This window comes from Macaca fascicularis, chromosome 16 (genome assembly GCF_037993035.2).
Source record: "Macaca fascicularis isolate 582-1 chromosome 16, T2T-MFA8v1.1".
NCBI classification, from domain to species: Eukaryota; Metazoa; Chordata; class Mammalia; order Primates; family Cercopithecidae; genus Macaca; species Macaca fascicularis.
In genome coordinates this window covers 84,909,748-84,931,730 of record NC_088390.1, presented here as the reverse complement: position 1 = coordinate 84,931,730, position 21,983 = coordinate 84,909,748, and the positions used below count along the sequence as shown (strand labels likewise).

Here is a 21,983-nt window from a genome sequence, read left to right as displayed (position 1 = left end):
CGAGGTCACCCAAGGCAGGGACAACGGGGGCTCACAGAGAGGTGCCTATGCAGCACTCAGGCCCTGCATGCAGGGCTTGGGGCAGGGGGCGTGTCTGGAGCTCCACAGGGAGCTATGAGTGAGGGGCGCCTTGTCGCGGGACTTGGTCACGTGTGCTGTGGTTCTGCATGCACCTCACCTTACATTTTAGCAGCAGGATGGGTTCAGGGTAAAGGCCTGGAGAGCAGAAATGGTTATTTAGAATTGTCTAGAAGCCATTTTTCTAAAAATGCTCCTCAGTTGGATGCAGAAGGGAACACAAGACTTTCCAGGATGGGGAGGGGTGACGGTTTGAGAAAGCAGCCGTGACTCCACGCTGCAGTCCTCCCCGGTGTGAGTGTCTAGAGGCTGCTGGAGTCAGGGAGGGCAGAGAAGCCCTGGGCCAAGGGACTAGGGCTGCGGGCCAGGGGTGGCAGAGCTGGCCTGAGCCTCTCCTCCTTGTTTGGAGGTTTGCTCCGAGGACCCCCACCCCGGAACACTACTGGGACGTCAGGTGTCGCTGCAGGACCCCACGGGCTGCTGTCCCCCTCCTAGGTCCTCACCCTGGCCAGCAATGAGCGGATCCCACTGAACCGCACCATGAGGCTGCTGTTTGAAATCAGCCACCTGAGGACGGCCACCCCAGCCACCGTCTCCAGAGCCGGCATCCTCTACATCAACCCAGCCGACCTGGGATGGAACCCGTGAGTGGGGCTCCGGCTTTCCTGTTCCATACCTCGGCGGGGAAAGACAAAGTGGTTGGCCTGTTTCAGAGTTGCATATTCATTCATCATTCATGTAACAAACTGTGTACCGGGCCCTCACCAGGCACCAGGGCCGCAGCAGTGAAGGGGCGAGAGACAGACCCAGGAATAAATGGTATAAATCCACAGTGACACGAGGCAGGGCGGCTGAGCAAACGGACATTTGCACAAAGTGCCGGGGAACAAGGGCTGGTGTGGGAAGGTAGGTCTTGGCCTCCATGGAGGTAGGAAGCCTTCCCAGGTGACTGAAGTTTGGGCTGCCGTCTGAAGGGTCAGGCTGCCTCTCGGGGATGAAAACAGACTCACCAGACAAGAACCCGCGCTCACAGGGCATGATGGGGAGTGGGGTGTTCCCGGACGGGCCGTGGTCAGGTTCTCCTGGCCAGAGCATAAAGGGGGAGGCTGCCTCTGGCGGGAAGGTGCTGATGCTGGGCTAAGGTGCAAACGGCACTTTCCAACGTGATGAGGAAAAGCAGCCGGTCTTGCCAGCAGGACGGGGGCCGCTGGGGATGGGAGAGGAAGGGATGGGTTTAAGAGATACCTGAAATCCGGAGAAATGGAAGACTTGATATTGATTCCAGAGGCATATTTTTGGGCTTGGACACATGGCTGGTGATTGACAGAGTAAGGGATTTCCTGGGGACATAGAAATGAGAGTTTTGTGCAAATGTCCCGCATGGACTTAGGCAGAAATCCCAGTGGGGCATTACTGGGGCAAGAGGCTGCAGAGGAGTGTCTTGGCTGGAGGTCACAGTTCATCCACCCGCCTATCCGCCCGCCCGCCCATCCACTCGCCCGCCCGCCCATCCACTCGCCCACCCATCCACTCGCCCGCCCGCCCGCCCATCCACTCGCCCGCCCATCCACCCGCCCACCCGCCCACCCATCCACCCGCCTATCCGCCCGCCCACCCATCCACTCGCCCGCCCGCCCGCCCACTCGCCCGCCCGCCCGCCCACTCGCCCGCCCGCCCGCCCACTCGCCCGCCCGCCCGCCCGCCCACCCGCCCACCCATCCACTCACCCGCCCACCCGCCCACCCATCCACTCACCCGCCCACCCGCCCACCCATCCATTCACCCGCCCACCCGCCCACCCATCCATCCACTCACCCGCCCACCCATCCATCCACTCACCCGCCCACCCACCCATCCACTCACCCACCCACCCATCCACTCACCCACCCACCCACCCACCCACCCACCCACCCACCCACCTACCTACCCACTCACCCACTCACCCACTCATCCACCCATCCACCCACCCATCTATTCACCCACCCATCCATCTATTCACCCACCCACCCACCCACTCATCCATACACCCACCTGCCCAGTACTTTGCACACCTGCCATGTGTGTCCAACCCCAGGATATTCCATGCTGAGGAGCTGGGCTCTCCAGGAAAGATGTAGAGAGGAATGAGAGAAGTTGGCTTTCTGAGAAAAGCCAGCACTGTTGGGGAGGAAGAGGAATCTGTGAGAGATTCAGAGGAGGAACGAACCAAAGGCACAAGGGAACCCAGGACATGTCATCCCAGACACCCAGCGACAAAAGCTTCAGGAGGGAGCAGGCTCAGCAGGATGGCACCCAGAGTCAAGCCAAGGACAGAAGAGTTTCCATTGCATTTGGGAACCAGGTACACCTCCATCGCTCAGGGAGAACAGCTTCAGGGCGTGTTGAGGGCAGAGCCAGATGGCAATGAGTTATGGAGGAGCCCTCAGGAGGCTCTAGAAGTGAGGCCAGTCCTGCCTTTGAGTGCCGGAGGGTAGGGCTGGAACAAGAGGAACGAAGCTTTGCAGTGTTTGTCAAGACAAGAATGATGTTTGACCATGGGATGCAGGCATGGCTGTTTCCAGGTGCATGTAAGTCTATAGGCAAAGAAAATTAAGTTTCCGGAGTTCATGCTGATGCACTTCTTTGCTCTCTGCGTGGGAAGTGAGACCCTCTGCCAGGAGGCAGGCAACATCGCGTGGCCAGGGTTTGAGAGGGATACCAAGTGAGATGTTCCCTATGGAGACAGGGCCAGGAGCTGCTGAGCCTGGGTGCCTCTGTGCTGGCTTCTCCAGCAACACTTGCCGCTTACACAGCGTCCTCCAGCTGCTGAAACAATGATCACTAATGGGGCAGCTTCAAACAACAGACATCCTCTCCCAGCGCTGGAGGCCAGAAGTCTGTGACTGAGTAGGCAGTGATCAAGGAGTAGGCAGTGCTGGTTCCCTCTGAGGCTCTGAGGCTGTGAAGCTCTGAGGGAGAACCTGTCCCAGGCCTCTCTCCCAGCTCCTGGGGGCTCCCGGCAGTCCTTGGCGTCCCTCAGCTTATGGACACACCCCTCCCATCTCCTTCCCACACACGTGGCCTTCTCCATGTGTCTGTGTCCAAATTTCTCACTGCTTATAAAGATATGGCCATTGGATTCAGGGTCCACCCGAAATCCAGGATGATCTTGTCTCAAGATCCTTGATTACATCTGCAAATGCCCTTTGTCCAAATCAGGGCGCATTCTGGGTTCTGGTGGACGTTCTTTTGCAGGGCCACCATTCCTACCCACTGCACCATGTGTGGGAGTTTCCAGCGTAGGCAAAGACAATGTCCCGGGAACTGAAACGAAGCCCAGGTAGGAGCTGCTGAGATACGGGGACAGGAAGAAGACAGGATTGTGGGGTCCTCAGGGGGACACCCTATGGGAGCAGAGAAGAGGGAGCCAGAAGCAAAGCCAGCATGGGCCGAGGCAGGAATTGGACGCCTCCAAGGAGTAACCTAGAGGAAGCAGGAGGAGGAGACCTGAGGATTGGCAGAGGAGAGAATAGAAGTGGACGAGAAGCAGGCACAGCGTCCCCAGACAGCAGGAGCAGCCGTCCTATAGGCAGCTGCCAGGGGCAGGGACACCCGACACACCCAGGATGGCCCTGGGGACAGGGCAAGAAGCCATAAGGACCAGACGTAAGAAAGTCGGCCTGTCTCACAAGCATGTCTTTCTCCTGGGGCCTGTGCCGTGCGTATCAGAGCCAGCACACACGTCGGCACGCACTCAGTGACTCCTACCAAGGCAGCATCACAAATTTGACGCAAATATCTTCAAAGTAGAAGGCAGAAAGCAACAGCCTCTGCATAGATTTGCAAATCAGTCTCCCCTACTGAAGACCAACTGGACTCGGAATTCAGTTCTCAGCTGCGACAGGCATGGAGACACCCTGCTTCGCTTAGAGACGTATGAAGGTTTCCTCTCTTATGCCGGATAATACAGGGTGCTGCACAGCAAAACATTCAGCTCTCAGTTCTCTGTTGATAGAGGTTCAGGAAGGAACGGAGGTCCCAGGACAAGAGCACACTCATAGAAGAGTGAGTGTCTGGCCGGGCACGGTGGCTCATGTCTGTAATCCCAGCACTTTGGGAAGCTGAGGTGAGCAGATCATCTAAAGTCAGGAGTTCAAGACCAGCCTGGCCAACGTGGCAAAACCCCATCTCTACTAAAAATACAAAAATTAGCCAGGCGTGGTGGTGCGTGCCTGTAATCCCAGCTACTTGGGAGGCCAAAACAGGAGAATCACTTGAACCCAGGAGGCAGAGGTTGCAGTGAGCTGAGATCACACCACTGCACTCCAGCCTGGGCAACAGAGCAAGACTCCATCTCAGAAGAAGAAGAAGAAAAAAAGAGTGAGCATCTGTCTAAAGAGGGCTGTCTGTCGGTTGACGTAGGGCAGGCTGGCTGTGCGTGCTAACAGGAGCTTCCTGCTTAGGCCCTGAGCATCCTGGAAATGATGCACATGCTGTGCTCACTGGCACTCAAGGCAGCCAGGTGCTAGTGATGCTTTTAGCAGATGCTGATTTGGCGACACTTACCCTGGACAGGCCTTCTTCTCTGAGCTTTAAAAATATCAGCCCATGTAGTCCTTGGAAATGAGGGTCATGGAAACATCACCCATGTTTACAGATGAGAAACCAGGAACACAGGCATGTGCAGTAACTTGCCAAAGCAGCAGCTGGCCATGGTAGAGCCAACTCAAGCCTGGGTAGTCAGGTCCCAGAGTCCACACCCCTCACCGCCATGGCGGGCCACCTCCACACAAACTACCCAGAGGTGTCTGTGGCTGAAAGTCTGGTGTGGCTCTTCAAGGATTGCTGGTTGTATTGATTTGGACTCTTACACTGAACATGGCAAATTCAACTCAAGCTTACTGAAGCTTAAAAAAAAAAAGCACCAAGGGGTGCTTCAGGCATGGCTGGATCCAGGAGTCCAGATGATGTAATGAAATATCCCCGCTCCTATCCTTGTCTCTCCTTTCTACCCACTTCCTGTCCCCACCTTCCCGCCCCTGAGATGACATCATGAGATCTTTCTCCTTTTCTGTTCTTCTCCCATCCCCCAGCCCTTGGTATGTGCGTCGCCTGTGATAGCAAGAACGGCTCCCAGATGTTCTAGACCTACAGCACCCCCATAGCTAGCAAGCCCAGAGAGGGCACAGCCCCCACGATCCTGGCACCCTCCTCCGACCCTTACAGGGCCTGCAACTTGCCCCTCTGGCACCCTCGTTTGGACCCATTGCCATACAGGCGTGGCAAGCCTGAGGGCAGCCCCAGCAGAATTGGGTGGAGGTGAGGAGGGGCGTTTACCAAGGCAGGGACACTGGCAGACCCAGAGCAGTGGCCGTGTCATCGGCACCTCCTGTCACCCCCAGGGTGGTGAGCAGCTGGATCGAGAGGCGCAAGGTGCAGTCGGAGAAGGCCAACCTAATGATCCTCTTTGACAAGTACCTACCCACGTGCCTGGACAAGCTGCGCTTTGGGTTCAAGAAGATCACACCAGTGCCGGAGATCACGGTGATCCAAATGATCCTGTACCTGCTGGAGTGCCTGCTCACAGAGAAGACCGTGCCCCCCGACTCCCCCAAGGAGCTGTACGAACTGTACTTCGTGTTCGCCTGCTTCTGGGCCTTCGGCGGGGCCATGTTCCAGGACCAGGTGATGCACCTTGGGGGCCTGGCCACCCACACAGGGTCTCTCGGCATCCCGCTGAGCTGGGCCCTGATTTTCACTTCTGTGTCTCAACAGCTTATAGATTATCGAGTGGAGTTCAGCAAATGGTGGATCAATGAATTTAAGACCATCAAGTTCCCCTCGCAGGGAACGATTTTCGACTACTACATTGATCCCGACACGAAAAAGTTCCTGCCCTGGACAGATAAAGTGCCCTCCTTTGAGCTGGATCCTGATGTCCCACTGCAGGTAACTGTCCCCAAAGCAGGGCCACTGACTGGCAAGTTAGAGGCAGGAATCTGTGCAGCACCCCCCACACGCCTGCACAGAACGTCCAAACGCCCGATTTTCAACAGTAGGACCTTTTCGGTAGAACATGGCCTGCACGCTAACAGGAGACAGAAGTGTCTGAGAGTCACAGCTTCCTCCCCTCCCTCCACCTCCCCCAGGCCTCTTTGGTCCACACCACGGAAACCATCCGCCTCCGCTACTTCATGGACCTGCTCATGGAGAAGTCCTGGCCAGTGATGCTGGTGGGGAACGCGGGGACGGGCAAGTCAGTGATGATGGGGGACAAGCTGGAAAGCCTGAACACCGACTACTACCTGGTGCAGGCCGTGCCCTTCAACTTCTACACCACCTCGGCCATGCTGCAGGGTAAGGCTGGTCTGGTCACACCCTGCCTACCCGGCTGACCCCACAGCCCCCATTCCCTGCTGTCCCCTCTCACTGCAGGCCCAGGCACTCGCCAGCCACTTTGCACCTTCTCACTTCCCACGCCCCACCCGCTAGCCTTCCCTTCCTGAGTCGGAGACAAAGGAGGAGCAGCCGGGACCCCTCTTTCTGGTGCTCCCCGGTGGGCATGGTGATGGGGGTTTGATGGCCAGTCGAGGCAGCAGGTCCCCCGGCAGTGTCTCAGCCAATCTGAGGTGATCCAAAGGTGACGAGGGCAAGGTTCCTGCCACCCTCACTTCTCATTGCTCTGTTTATTCCTGGGGCTGTACCCGGTGCCCCTTCAAGGGCCACTTCCAGGGCAGGTGCATTTGGTAAAGTTGGATCCCAGCCAGGTCCCACCTTCTGTCCTCCAGGGGAGCAGGTAACCCCCCTCCCTACCTAACAGGCTCTGGCTCAGGGGACGCAGGCGGGCGGCTGACCCTCTGCCCTCTCTAGGGGTGCTGGAGAAGCCGCTGGAGAAGAAATCGGGGAGGAACTACGGGCCGCCAGGCACTAAGAAGCTCATCTACTTCATCGACGACATGAATATGCCCGAGGTGGACAAGTATGGGACGGTGGCCCCACACACCCTCATCCGGCAGCACATGGACCACCGGCACTGGTTAGATGGGGCGGGGCCCGGGGAAAGGGCGTGGCCACGGGGCGGTGAGGGCGGGGCCAGGGAGGGGCGCAGGAAGAGGTGGAGCCCCAGGGCAGTAGGGCCGGACTGGTGTGGGGCCATGGGGACGGGGCTGCAACCTGGGTTGGGAGACACGGGTCGTAGCTGGGCCCCCAAGCTTGTGTGACCACAAGGCATTGAGGCAGGGCCAGGGCAGGGGAGAGGTTGTATCAGTTTCGTCCATCGCCCATTTCACAAACATATAGCTGTGGCCTAGAGCCCTAGTGGAGGGGATCCCCCCTTCCACCGAGGTGTCTGTCCCACCGGGAGATGAAGAAGCACATTACCTGGTAAAGGAAGAGCCCTGAGGAAAACCCCCAGCGCAGTCACAGAGGAGCCCCCAGTTCCTCAGAGTCCCAGCAGAGGGATGCCCCTGGGGAGATGGTGCTCCACCATCTGGAAGCTGTGTCGCCCTGGCTGTGGGACCTTAGAGGGAGAGCACTCTAGGTGGAGAGAATGCCACGTGTAACGGCCTTGCGGCAGGTGAAGGAGCCCAGGGAGGGCCCGGTGTGGCAGGAATGTGAGAGCCAGAGGGAGAGGGTGTCCAGGGCAGCTGCGGCCGGAATCCCAGGGCCTTGGTACAGAGTGCAGACTTTCTCCTAATGGCACCAAGAAGCCGAGGGTGGCACGTTTAGGTTTGCAGCTTGGAAAGATGAGAACATTCAGGTCAGTTGTCTCTTTTTTTTTTTTTTTTTTTTTGAGACGAGGTCTCGCTCTGTCACCCAGGCTGGAGTGCAATGGCTCGATCTTGGCTTACTGCAACCTCCACCTCCTGGGTTCCAGGAATTCTCCTTCCTCAGTCTCCTGAGTAGCTGGGAATAAAGGCGTCCGCCACCACACCCAGCTAATTTTTGAACTTTTAGTAGAGAAGGGGTTTCGCCATGTTGGCCAGGCTGGTCTCGAACTCCTGACCTCAGGTGATCCACCCGCCTCGACCTCCCAAAGTGCTGGGATTACAGGTGTGAGCCACCGTGCCCAGCCACAGTTGTCTCTTAAAATAAGCAAGTATCCCAGGCCAAACCGGAGCCTTCTCAGGCCAAAGGAGCCTAGAAACCAGTCCGTTTGTTCATGAAGCCTGGTCTCATGCCAAGAAAGGGAGGCATGGGGGATTAGGTTGCCTACTTAAGGTCAGGGCCCTAATGAGTGGCAGAGCTGGATTATTTTTTTTATATATTTTTTTTTCCAAGACAGAGTTTCGCTCTTGTTGCCCGGGCTGGAGTGCAATGGCATGATCTTGGCTCACTGCAACCTCTGCCTCCTGGGTTCAAATGATTCTCCTGCCTCAGCCTCCCGAGTAGCTGAAATTATGGGTGCCTGCCACCACGCTCAGCTAATTTTTGTATTTTTGTGGAAATGGGGCTTTACCGTATTGGCCAGGCAGGTCTTGAACCCCTGACCTCAGGTGATCCGCCCACCTCAGCCACCCAAAGTGCTGGGACTATAGGCGTGAGCCACCGCACTCAGCCGGAGCTGGATTTTGAGTTCAGATATGTCTGACTCCATCACCTGCCTTTTCCTCACTAAACGACACTCCCAGAGCTCACAACTGTAGGAAGCCTATGCTGTGCTGCAGGCTGTGATGTGGGGACGCGGGCATGAGAGGTGGCTCCCTGCGGGAGGTGATATAGCTGCCACTCTGAGCAGGGAGCCTGGAGAGAGTCTGACATCATTTCAGAAGAATTGCCTGTGGTGTGGGGTGGGAGATTTGAGGGTACCCAGACAGGAGAGGAGGGCAGGTGCATGCATGAGAGCCCACTCGTTCCTCTCTGCAGGCAGGTCTACTGTGAGGACCGTGGGGGCTCAGCCTCGGCTCCCCCAAGTCTCAAGTCCCCTTCCAAGAGCTTCACAGGGTCACGTGTTCTTGTAAAATGTCCTTAAGATTTTTGTTTTCTTTTCCTTAAGGAGGGACCGCCACATTCTTAAGCTTCAGCCCTAGGTCCACATCTGCCGTGGAGTTTACCCTGAAGGATCTTCAGGAGGGGTGGCAGAATCAGATTTGAGTTTTCAAAAGATAAAAGATCCCTCTAGAATATTGGATTAACATGGCCCCACGACAACAGGGAAGGATGGACCGTTTAGTGGATGTGTCAGGAAAAGGCTCACTTGTGGAAGAAAAGTCAGGCAGACAAGATGGGGCCCATGGGAAGGACAGGCCCACAGGCAAAGGGTGAACTGTGAGGTGGATAGAAGCAAACAGGGACAACATCCGTGACCCGAGAACTGTGCGCAGGGGAGGACTTCTCAGACAAAAGTTTCACAAGCACACACAGAAAGGCAAAAAATTGATGGCTGTGATTTAAATCAAAATTAAGGAATTTCACTCAATGAGAGACACCATGGACAAATATAATGGAGAAATAAAAGAATGGAAGAAAACATTTGCAATGTGTAAAATTGACAATGGATTAATATCTGAAATATACAAGGAATTACTAGAAACTAACAAGAGACAACAACTTTCAGCATACAGCGTGCATAATGGCGGGGGAAAAAACAAAGGTGCTGAGCGCAGTGGCTCGCGCCTGTAATCTCAACATTTTAGGAGGCAGCGGCAGGAGGATCACCAGGTCACATAGTGAGACCCTGTCTCTACAAAAACTTAGCCGGGCATGGTAGTGTGAGGCTGAGGTTGGGAGGATGACTTGAGCTCAGGAGATCGAGGCTGCCATGAGCCGTGACCACCAATGCACTCCAGCTGGGGAGACAGAGCAAGACCCTGTCTCAGAAAAAAAAAAAAAAAAAAAAAGTAGTGTAGTGTGACATCAAGGAAATTATTCAGCCTATTTTATTTATTTTTTAAACAAAGTCTCGCTCCGTTGCCCAGGTTGGAGTGCACTGGCATGATCTCGGCTCACTGCAACCACCGCCTCCTGGATTAACGCCATTCTCCTGCCTCAGCCTCCCGAGTAGCTGGGATTACAGGCACATGCCACCACACCCGGCTAATTCTTGTATTTTTAGTAGAGACAAGGTTTCACCATGCTGGCCGGGCTGGTCTCGATCTCCTGACCTCAAGTGATCTGCCCACCTCAGCCTCCCAAAGTGCTGGGATTACAGGCGTGAGCCACTGTGCCTGACCTATTCAGCTTATTTCATAATAGCAGCCGTTAATAATTATCCTGATGACAGGGACGGTGAACTTTTTTTTTTTTTTTGCATACTTACTGTATGTCAGGTACCCTTCCCAGTGTTTTTTCATATGTTAGCTCATTTTATCCTCCTAATGACCCATCGCACAGGAGAGGATATTGAGGCAGAGAGATGTTAACCAAGTTCCCAGAGCCCCAGCATCGCTCAGGGGAAGAACTGGAACATAAACCCCAGCCTGCTCTCTGAGCCACTCTTTTGCCTCTTGTTTCAAAATTTCTCTTGAGAGCATGAAGTCACAGCAGCTGTTTCACATATTGTCAGTATCTGTGGAGGGTTTTTAAAACCACATGGAGTAATCCCAGCATTTGGGAGGCCAAGGCAGGCAGATTACAAGGTCAGGAGATCAAGACCATCCTGGTTAACACGGTGAAACCCCATCTCTACTAAAAATACAAAAATTAGCTGGGCATGGTGGCGGGTGCCTGTAGTCCCAGCTAGTCGGGAGGCTGAGGCAGCAGAATGGTGTGAACCCGGGAGGCAGAGCTTCCAGTGAGCCAAGATCACGCCACTGCACTCCAGCCTGGGCGACAGAGCAAGACTCTGTCTCAAAGAAACAGCAACACCACCACCAAAAAAAAAAAAAAAAGGAGGGCATTCTTGGAAGCGAAGTGGGGGCAGGGGATGGCTCCTCCAGGCCGGGGGTGCAGCATGAACGCTGGTCTCCCCCCTCAGGTACGACAGACATAAGCTGACGTTAAAAGACGTCCATAACTGTCAGTACGTGGCCTGCATGAACCCCACTTCTGGATCCTTCACCATCGACCCCAGGCTTCAGGTAAGCAGAAACCACACTCGTTCCCGTCATCTGCCGTGAGTCTGAGGCTTGCTTCTGGCAAATGAGAGGAAAAACTTTGGTTTAGGATGTTAGGGCTGCAGGCTGACATTCTCTGGAGAACTCCTTAACCTTGCAGAATGTATCAGAAAATTCCAGGGCATGGGGAGGACGGACAGCTAGCCAGCCTTCCCTGTGACCTGGTCAACTGGCAGAGTTAGCAGATAAAAATGCAGTCAAATCTGAACTCCAGATAAATACTTTTTTAGTCTAAGTATGTTACATACAATATTTGGGGCATACTGTTCTTTTTTTGTTGTTTTGTTTGTTTTTGTTTTGAGGCTGAGTCTCACTGTGATGCTCAGGTTGGAGTACAACGGCTTGATCTCGGCTCACTGCAACCTCCGCTTCCCAGGTTTAAGCGATTCTCCTGCCTCAGCCTGCTGAGTAGCTGAGACTACAGGTGTGCGCCACCACACCTGGCTAATTTTTGTATTTTTAGTAGAGAGGAGGTTTCACCATATTGGCCAGGCTGATCTCGAACTTCTGACCTCAAGTGATCCGCCCGCCTCGGCCTCCCAAAGTGCTGGGATTACAGACGTGAGTCACTGTGCCTGGCCTGGGACATACTATTCTTAAAAATATATACACACACACACACACACACACACACACACACACATATATTTGTTGTTTATCTGAAATTTAGATTGAGCAGGGCATCCTGTATTTTATCTGTAGCCCTTACCCGGACAGACTTTGCCTCTAAGTTATCTACACACACACAGACCTGGATTTAAACCCAGGCCTGTGCTCTGAGCCCCTCTCTTGCCTATGCCAAAATTCTTCTTGAGAGCATGACGTAAGTGTGACTGTTTCACGTGTAGTGATACTTAATGCGGTTTTACCACGTGCAACGCACAAGGAGGGTAACTGCCCATTCTGACAGTGCCTAAAAGACCTTCGACCATGAGGACAGGCGCCACTCTCCCGCGAAGGTGGCCCTGGCCCCAGGCAGGACCCCAAGAGCTGGCTGACGGGAGTTTGTGGTTGTTCCCGGGCAGCGCCATTTCTGCGTGTTTGCTGTGAGCTTCCCTGGCCAGGAGGCCCTCACCACCATCTACAACACGATCCTGACACAGCACCTGGCCTTCCGCTCGGTCTCCATGGCTACCCAGAGGATAAGCAACCAGCTGGTGGCCGCGGCCCTGGGTAAGCTGGCTGGTCTCATCCCCTCTCCCATCGGTAAAACCTACGGCTCTGTGGGCTGATGGTTCTTCACATTTTCCCTTGATAAATATTTTATTTGTACTTCTGAATCAATATTTTTAAAACGATGCTATGTTTCAACAGGAGAAATTGTGAAATACAATTGCTTCATGGGGAGGTAGAGGCTAGGAAATTCGATACACAAATGATTTAAGGAGAACAGCAAACTTCCTCTTCGAAGAGCTGTGCAGATTTCTTACTCCAGTTGTCACCATTTTGTAGTCCATTGGCTTTAGAAACTTGAAGCTTGCACTTCCTGGGGCCATTAAGAGTACATAAGAATCGACGTGTCTTTTTCTTCTAACAGCTTTGCATCAGAAAGTTGCAGCAACATTTCTTCCCACGGCCATTAAGTTTCATTATGTCTTCAACCTCAGGGACCTCTCCAATATTTTCCAGGTACTGCTCTTGTAGCTTTGTGTCATGCCTGCCTTACGGCCCAGTGCCCAATCCACAGTTGCTTTCCTCACCACAGCTCTCAGGGAGGTGTGGACTGACGATGGTGGTGATAGTGATGGTAATGATAATGGTGGTGATGGTGGTAATGGTGATGATGATGATAATGGTGGTGGTGATGGTGATGACGGTGGTGGTGACAATGGTAGTGACAGTGGTAATGGTGATGGTGGTGGTGATAATGATGGTGGTGATGACAATAGTAGTAGTGATGATGATGGTGATAGTGGTAGTGATGGTGGTGATAATGGTGATGGTGATAACGGTGGTGGTGACAGTGGCGGTGATGGTGATGGTGGTGGTGATGGTAAGAATGGTGATAATGATGGTGGTGATGATGGTGATAGAGGTAGTGATGGTGGTGATAATAGTGGTGGTGGTGGTGATGGTGATAATGGTGATGGTGATATAATCATGGTGATGGTAATGTGGTGGTGATGTGATGGTGGTGGTGGTAGTGGAGATGATAATGGTGATGGTGGTGATGATGGTGATGATGTGGTCATAGTTATGATGATAGTGATGGTGATGATGGTGGTGGTGATGGCAATGTGATGGTTATGATAGTGATGGTGATGGTGATGGTGACGATGGTGGTGATGGTGATGATGGTGGTGATGGTGGTGATGGTAATGATGGTGGTGGTGATGGTAATGATGGTGGTGGTGATGGTGATGATGGTGGTGATGATGGTGGTGATGATGGTGATGGTGGTGATGATTGTGGTGATGTGATGGTTATGATAGTGATGGTGGTGGTGATATGATGGTGTAATGGTGATGATGGTGGTGTTACGGTGGTAATGGTGATGGTGGTGACGATGGTGATGATGGTGATGTAATGATGATGGTGGTGGTGGTGGTGATGGTTATGTTGATAGTGATGGTGGTGGTGATGGTAATATTTCATTTACTGACTGCTTACTCTGAGTCAGGGATTGGGTTTGGCACCTTACATTCCTATTTTCTCCTCCTCCAACAACACATAAGTTTGGTGCTTATATCCCCATTTTGTGGCTGAGTTTGTGGCTGAGGGAGGCTAAGTTACGCCCACCTCCTCCCATTTAAAGTATCAGCCCAGGCGGGTGCAGTGGCTCACGCCTGTAATCCCAGCACTTTGGGAGGCTGAGGCAGGCAGATCACGAGGTCAGGAGTTCGAGACCAGCCTGGCCAACATGGTGAAACCCCACCTCTACTAAAAATACAAAAATTAGCCAGGCATGGTGGTGCGTGTCTCTGTAGTCCCAGCTACTCAGGAGGCTGAGGCAGGAGAATTACTTGAACCCAGGAGGCGGAGGTTGCAGTGAGCCGAGATCATGCCACTGCACTCCAGCCTGGGCAACAGAGTGAGACTACATATCAAAAAGTAAAAATTAAAATAAAATAAAGTATCAGCCCAAACGCCACGCCCTCACAGAGGCCGCTCCTCATCCCTCACACTCTGTCTCACTGCCCTGGGTGTGTTATTCAGAGCACACATCATAGTGTGCGGTTACCTTGTTTCTTTGTGTACCTGGCCACCTCCCCCACTGGCATTTCAACTCCACAGCGTCAGGGTCTGTCGCATCATCGCTGTGCCTGGGAAATTCAAGGCCCTCAATAAGCTCTTATCAAGCTTGCCCAGGGTTGCTTGCTTAGTAAATGGCCAAGCCAGGACTGGACCAGATAGGCTTGCTGCGGTACCCAAGCCTGTGACCTGCCCTGTGGCATCAGTCACCTGGTTCCCCTTGCAATTAGCCTCTTTTGTCCCTCCTCCACCATTCACTCTACTAGAGGATGAGGCCCCAACCCTGTCCTGTGAGGAAAATGCCACATCTCTCAGGACACAGACACACACTCTGACATCTGGGATTTGTGGGACCTCCGTGATGAGTGGCTTCCCTGGCCCCAAGTGAATGCTGTGCCAGCAGCTGAATAGGTCCCCTCACCCCGGGGGAGGGGCTGCTGCTCAGGTCATCTGTGTCTAGCACTGGGCTCGCCTTCATAACAGCTGATGGTGCTGACCATCCCGTGTTTGGGGCAGGGACTCTTATTTTCCACAGCAGAAGTTCTGAAAACCCCACTGGACCTTGTCCGCCTTTGGCTACATGAGGCTGAACGAGTGTATGGTGACAAAATGGTTGACGAAAAAGACCAGGAAACATTGCATAGAGTCACCATGGCCTCCACCAAGAAGTTCTTTGATGTAAGTCAAGCTGCTCGGTCCCTCTGCCGAGCCCAGAACGGCTCCAAGAGGGTGGAGCATTGGCAGCCAATGAGAACTGCAGCCCTCTCGGAAGGGCCCTTTGTTGGGGGTGGGAAGATCCATGTTAGGTTCCACGCAATTATTCCAGCACGTGGCCATGGATCTGAGGGTTCCACGTGATAATTCCTGCATGTGGCCATGGATCCAAGGGTTCACACGATAATCCCAGCACATGGCCATGGATCCGAGGGTTCCACGCGATAATTCCAGCACGTGGCCATGGATCCGAGGGTTCCGAGCAATAATTCCAGCACGTGACTGTGGATCCAAGGGTTCACGCGATAATTCCAGCATGTGACTGTGGATCCGAGGGTTCACACGATAATTCCAGCATGTGACTGTGGATCCAAGTGAGGAAGAATCGACCACTCAGTAGATCAGGGTGTGATCACCTCCCTCTGTCCACTTGGGGTGGAGAAAGGCCCTGCTTGGCTCAGTGTGCCTCGCTGATGTGTCCCATGTATTCTTGGCAGAATCATTTCTTTGGACTATGAATTCATTCCTAATATGGTGGGGATGGGACCCTCCCACCCTAGGAAATTTTGCCCCAGTGGTTTGCTGGGCCCACAGCAGCAGATCTGGGCCCCTGGAGACTTGGCCTGGTACCCCGGCGTGACCTCCTAGGCCACTTTAGCAAAGTACTGAGCTGCTGTTAACTATCTGTGAGGTCATGGTGGCAAAAACCAGAAGTATCATCTTTTTTTTCTCTAGGATCTTGGTGATGAACTCTTATTTGCCAAGCCAAATATCTTCTGCCACTTTGCTCAAGGGATTGGCGATCCTAAATATGTTCCTGTAACCGACGTGGCTCCTCTGAACAAGCTCCTTGTGGACGTCCTGGACAGCTACAATGAAATTAATGCAGTCATGAATTTGGTGAGCAGGCTGGAGCTGATAGCAAGGGCACAGGACCTGGACAGGGTCACCCTCTCAGGTTGCATTATCAACATCCGAGTGGCATTCTGTGGGGCTGTGTGGCGCGCGGTGCACACCTCAGCGTGTGCAGTCTGTGCTGGTGAACAGAGGTGATTCCAGGTGCTACAGGATGTTGCAGGATCTCTCTGGTTTCTGTAGGTGCTGTTTGAGGATGCCGTGGCTCATATCTGCAGGATTAATCGCATCTTGGAGTCTCCCCGGGGGAATGCCCTGCTGGTGGGGGTGGGTGGCAGTGGCAAACAGAGCCTCTCCCGCCTGGCAGCATACATCAGCGGCCTTGACGTGTTTCAAATCACCCTCAAGAAGGGCTACGGGATCCCCGACCTCAAGGTGAGAGCTTACAGTGCAATAAGCTGCCTTTTGGGGTAGAGTCGGGGAGTAAAGAAAAACTTCACTCCCTTTTCCAAAATGAAGCCAGCCAGCACAGGGAGTCCGAGCATCACCAATAGCCCTTATCTAAAGGATCTTTATCTTAGAAACAGAGGCCAGAAAACCTTCCAGCCAGTGTGCGTGCCCATGTGACTGAGGTGAAGAGTGTGAAACCTTCCGGCCCGTGTGACTGAGGTGAAGAGTGTGAAACCCTCCGGCCCGTGTGACTGAGGTGAAGAGTGTGAAACCCTCCGGCCCGTGTGACTGAGGTGAAGAGTGTGAAACCCTCTGGCCTGGGGGACTGAGGTGAGGAGTGTGAAACCTTCTGGCCCGGGGGACTGAGGTGAAGAGTGTGAAACCTTCCGGCCCAGGGGACTGAGGTGAAGGGTGTGAAACCTTCCGGCCCGTGTGACTGAGGTGAAGAGTGTGAAACCTTCTGGCCCGGGGGACTGAGGTGAAAGGTGTGAAACCTTCCTGCCCCTGTGACTGAGGTGAAGAGTGTGAAACCTTCCGGCCCGTGTGACTGAGGTGAAGAGTGTGAAACCTTCCGGCCCGTATGACTGAGGTGAAGAGTGTGAAACCTTCCAGCTCGTGTGACTGAGGTGAAGAGTGTGAAACCTTCCAGCCCATGTGAGTGAGGTGAAGAGTGTGAAACCTTCCGGCCCGGGGTCTGAGGTGAAGAGTGTGAAACCTTCCAGCCCATGTGACTGAGGTGAAGAGTGTGAAACCTTCCAGCCCATGTGACTGAGGTGAAGAGTGAAACCTTCCAGCCCGGGGGACTGAGGTGAAGGGTGTGAAACCTTCCGGCCCAGGGGACTGAGGTGAAGAGTGTGAAACCTTCCGGCCCATGTGACTGAGGTGAAGGGTGTGAAACCTTCCAGCCCGTGTGACTGAGGTGAAGAGTGTGAAACCTTCCAGCCCATGTGAGTGAGGTGAAGGGTGTGAAACCTTCCGGCCCAGGGGACTGAGGTGAAGAGTGTGAAACCTTCCAGCCCGTGTGACTGAGGTGAAGAGTGTGAAACCTTCTGGCCTGTGTGACTGAGGTGAAGAGTGTGTCTATTGATTACTCGATGGACACAAGTCCAGAAAGTCAACCCAGATCACAGAGGCAGAGAGATTGGATTCTTGCCCTTGGTCACTAAGTGTCCCAAATTGTTCCCTATTGTCTGTCCAGATTACAGAATTCAGAGCTGTGACTGGGTTTCTAACTGCGTGCCTGAGAGGCTGAATGGCTGCTTTTGGAATGAATGAAATAAACATTAGAGTAAACATAAGATCTCCCATGCCCAAGACACACTGCTGAGGGTTTTTATTGATTTCTTACTCCTGAACATCTGCTTTCCCAGGCAACTGCGTGCCATTAGTTCAGAAGGAATCATCGTGCCTGAGGTTAGACCTGAAATTGATTGCGCCGTGCTACACGGTCATGCCTTCTCTGTGTGTGTGCTGGGGCCGCTGTTGTGGGGGCAGGAAGATGCCAGACCCAAGGGGGAGCCCTAAGGGGACCCTCCCACAGCACATGGCCCTGAGGCAGTCGCTGGGCTCATGGCTTTAGCAGGCAGACCTGGAGCCAGTGATGCTGGGAGTGGTGGGAGGCGTCTGCAGGCAGAGACCCTGGAGGGGCAGTTCAGGCTGTGCCAGGGACAGCCAACCTCTGGGAGAGCCTCCGGTTTCTGGCTGGCTGTTTTCTGCCTTCCCAGTGGATTCTATCCATATAGAAAGGGACCGGCCTGCTCTTTTTTGAACTCAGATGGGCACTCCCGAACACAGCCCTGCCCTCTGGACCCATCAGCGGTATATCATGTCATGGGTTCTCAGCATATCTGATGGAGTTAGTTCACATTGGTGGTATCTGTGGCCACTCAAGTGTCATTTGAACCTGGAGCCATATAGTTTTACTGAGCTTTCTCCGTTGAAGTCTCTAGTCTATTAACTAAATCACGTTGGGTTACGTTCACGACAGCATCGTTTCCTTGCTCTGCCTCCCTGCGGGGATTTTCTTCCTGATCCTTCATGTTGGAGCTGATCATGGGTGCTCAGCCTCAGCCTCAGCCTCAGCCTCAGTGGTGCTATTTTATTTGTCGGCATCAGCTGCTGCGGCTCTATGATCTGGGCTGTGGAATTTCACTGCTCCTACACACATCACAAATCAGCTTTGCTATCACTGTCATTTCTTAAACCGCTTCTGTGGATTCAGAACGAAGGGCAGAGGTAAACAGGGCTAAAAGTTTCGGTATCGTATTGGGGGAGCCAGACTCCTGAGCCATTTCCACATGATTCTTGTTCTAATAGTGCTGTCGTAGTAACAGGCTCACCCCTATGAGGGTAACATACATGTTTGTGATTATGTAATATAAAGTAGGTCCCAGAAGCTGTGGCACCTGCTGGAGGCTACAGGTGCACAGGAAAGGGGTGGAGAATGGACCCTGGGGGACAGTGTGCTGTGTGAAAAGGCCTGGGCTTGGTCCCAAGAAAACGAGACGCCATCAAGATGTCTGAGCAGGGGACAGAGCGGGCAGGATGTGGTAATGTTCTAGGACACGTGAAGGATAGTTTGAAAAGCACAGAAACTGCTGTAGCGTGACCCGGGTGGAGATGGGGCACAAGCCCTGTGACCCCACAAAGGCTGAAAGCGGGCAGGTGCGACAAGAAGGGAGAACGGAGGAGGGGAAACCAGGGCCAGCGAGGGCTGTGCCTGCCGAGAGGGCGTGCGTGACCTCAGGGGCTCGGCTGGGGTCCAGGATCCGAAACCTTCAGATGCTACCGCAGCTACCCTCCCCACACCTCACACCCCGCACACAGCCCCCGGGGGCCAGGCAGTGGGCAGTTTTTATTTCTGGGAAACCTTCCCCCCAGCCTGAGTCAGCAGCCAGAGCTGGGCTGCCCCATGAAGAAAGCCTTTCAGCAGAATGAGGGGCCGTGGTCTCAGCAGCTCAGGTACCTCCCACCCCCGGCTTCCTACACATGAAAGGGGAGGGGTGAGAAGCAGCCATTGGTGGGGTGGGGGCTTGGTCTCATGTTATTCTCAGGGAGGTCTTACTGCGCATCTCACACCCCGCACTCCCAAATCCTAACCCTAACCCTCGCAGCCTCACTCCCTAACCCTGACGTCTCACACACCCCCACTCCCAAATCTCGGCTCCGTGTCCTGCCTATCCACTGCCAGTGGCATTGGCTATGGCAAGGAAAGGCGCTGCTGATGTTTTGGCCAGAGAAAGGGAAACCTGTGCCCCTTATTAATGGCTGGTCCCTAGATGGGCCTAGATGCAAGTGACTATTGCCGTCGTCGGCTGACAGTGATGACAGGGACACAGGCAGTTCCAGCTTCAGTGGCACCATGGGGCTCTCAACCAAGACAGGAGGGAGGGTCGGGGAGAACCACCCTCGGGCCAGGCCCAGAGGAGACGCGATACCTGGGGATGAGGCGGTCAGTGCACAGCGGACACGTGGGGCTTGGGAAGTGCAGGGACAGGATGCGGGTAGAGATGTGGGGACCAGCCTCAGCAGCATAAGAGGGCGGGAGTGGAGGGGACTGTGCCAGAGAGTGAGCGGGGAGGGTGAGGTGGAGGCAGGCCGGAATCCAGGGGCAGCCCAGCGGTCACAGTGGGCAGGGTGAGGGCCACTCCATGTGGGACAGCGTGGTTGTGAAAGCCAGATGGGCCAGGTGCGGTGGCTCAAGCCTGTAATCCTAAGGCAGGAGGATCACTTGAGCCCAGGAGGTCGAGGCTGCAATAAGCTGTGATCATGCCACTGCTCTCCAGCCTGGGCAACCGAGTGAGGCCTTATCTCTAAAAAAGTAAAATCAGGAAAAAAGGAAAAGATTTCTGGTATGGTCAGTCTCCACCCAGTGTGCTTGCTACACTGGGAAATAAGACGAGTTTTTGACTCAAGGTCATCGCTGGCTCTCACACTACACCCCTTGCCTCAAGGCAGGGTCCAAGGACGTAGCCATGGCTCAAGTCCCACCTGCGGCCCACCAGCTTTTCCAGGCTCAGAGCTTCCCCTTGCTTTTTTTTTTTTTTTTGAGACGGAGTCTCGCTCTGTCGCCCAGGCTGGAGTGCAGTGGCGTGATCTCGGCTCACTGCAAGCTCCGCCTCCTGGGTTCACGCCATTCTCCTGCCTCAGCCTCCCAAGTAGCTGGGACTACAGGCGCCCACAAACCGCGCCCGGCTAATTTTTTGTATTTTTAGTAGAGACGGGGTTTCACCGTGGTCTCGATCTCCTGACCTTGTGATCCGCCCGCCTCGGCCTCCCAAAGCGCTGGGATTACAGGCGTGAGCCACCGCGCCCGGCCCCCTTGCTTTTTCTTAGCTTGTCAAAACATAGGAGATTTGAGGGTGGCTTCTGACTCCGGTCAACTCCCAAAGAGGAGGCCTGGTGAGGTTTCTCTCTAAACAGAGAGACTTCAGGGAGTCAGACTTTCTTCCGAAGAAGGGAGCAGCCATAGGGGTGCCTATATGGGCACTTTTAAAGCCTCTTCAGTAAGTACAGAAGCCCATAGGTCTTGTTTTTTAAATTAAATATTATAGATAAGCAAATCACCAAAATGCTGGAAATATACATCACTACTTGGATAAACCTGGCAGGCGTTTCTGAACATATATATACATGGAAATGGCATATTCAAAAATAACAAGCTATTCCTACTGCTCTGTAACATGCTTAAAAAAAAAAAAAAAAAAACTTTTCATTTATTCTTGCAAAATTCCTGTGAAATCATCTTGTCGCCCTGTCCTTAAATCCTGCTCTGGATGACTCTGAAAGGGGGTTGACTGTTAAGGCTCCCAGTCCAAGCCTGCAGTATATTTATTCAGGGCCTCTTAAGGTCTCCATTTAAGATTTTTTTCTTTCCTTTTGCATGTGTGGTAAAATATACATAGTATAAAAATTGACCATTTTCACTGTTATTTATTTCCTTTTTTTTGAGATGGAGTCTCACTCTGTTGCCCAGGCTGGAGTGCAATGGCACAATCTCAGCTCACTGCAACCTCCATTTCCTGGGTTCAAGTGAGTCTCATACCTCAGCCTCCCAAGTACCTGGGATTACAGGTGTGCACCATGACGCATGGCTAATTGTTGTATTTTTTGTAGAGATGAGGTTTCACCATGTTGGCCAGGTGGTCTTGAACTCCTGACCTCAGGTGATCCACCCGCCTCGACCTTCCAAAATGCTGGGATTACAGGCGTGAGCCACTGTGTCCGGCCTGTTTTTTTTATTTTTTTATTTTTATTTTTTTCCCAAAACAAATAGAGTAAGACATTTTCGGCTGGACACGGTGGCTCACACCTATAACCCTGGCACTTTGGGAGGCTGAGGTGGGCAGATCACTTGAGGTCAGGAGTTCAAGACCAGCCTGGGCGACATGGTGAAACCCTGTCTCTACCAAAAATACAAAAATTAGCCGGGCATAGTGGCACGCGCCTGTAATCCCTTGGGAGGCTGAGGCAGGAGAACTCCTTGAACCTGGGAGGCAGAGGTTGCAGTGAGCCGAGATCGCGACACTGCACTCCAGCCTGGGCAACAGAGCAAGACTCTGTCTCAAAAAAAAGAAAAAGAGTAAAAAAGTAAGACATTTTCATCACCTTTAACATCTAGTTCAGTGGCATGAAGCACATTCACGCTGTTGTGTGACCGTC

At 53.5% G+C, this 21,983-nt stretch overlaps 1 protein-coding gene across 1 annotated transcript in view; it reads left to right on the top strand.

Moving 5' to 3' along the window:
* DNAH17 (dynein axonemal heavy chain 17) overlaps nt 1–21,983 on the top strand; it is a 171,464-nt gene that overhangs the window by 90,087 nt on the left and 59,394 nt on the right. The window contains exons 44-54 of the mRNA XM_045376584.3: nt 574–722; nt 5,460–5,742; nt 5,833–6,006; nt 6,207–6,414; nt 6,928–7,093; nt 10,973–11,075; nt 12,137–12,284; nt 12,649–12,740; nt 14,820–14,981; nt 15,753–15,917; nt 16,116–16,307. Of these exons, the coding sequence (XP_045232519.2) occupies nt 574–722; nt 5,460–5,742; nt 5,833–6,006; nt 6,207–6,414; nt 6,928–7,093; nt 10,973–11,075; nt 12,137–12,284; nt 12,649–12,740; nt 14,820–14,981; nt 15,753–15,917; nt 16,116–16,307 (1,842 nt within the window). The remainder of the gene's footprint in view (nt 1–573; nt 723–5,459; nt 5,743–5,832; nt 6,007–6,206; nt 6,415–6,927; nt 7,094–10,972; nt 11,076–12,136; nt 12,285–12,648; nt 12,741–14,819; nt 14,982–15,752; nt 15,918–16,115; nt 16,308–21,983) is intronic.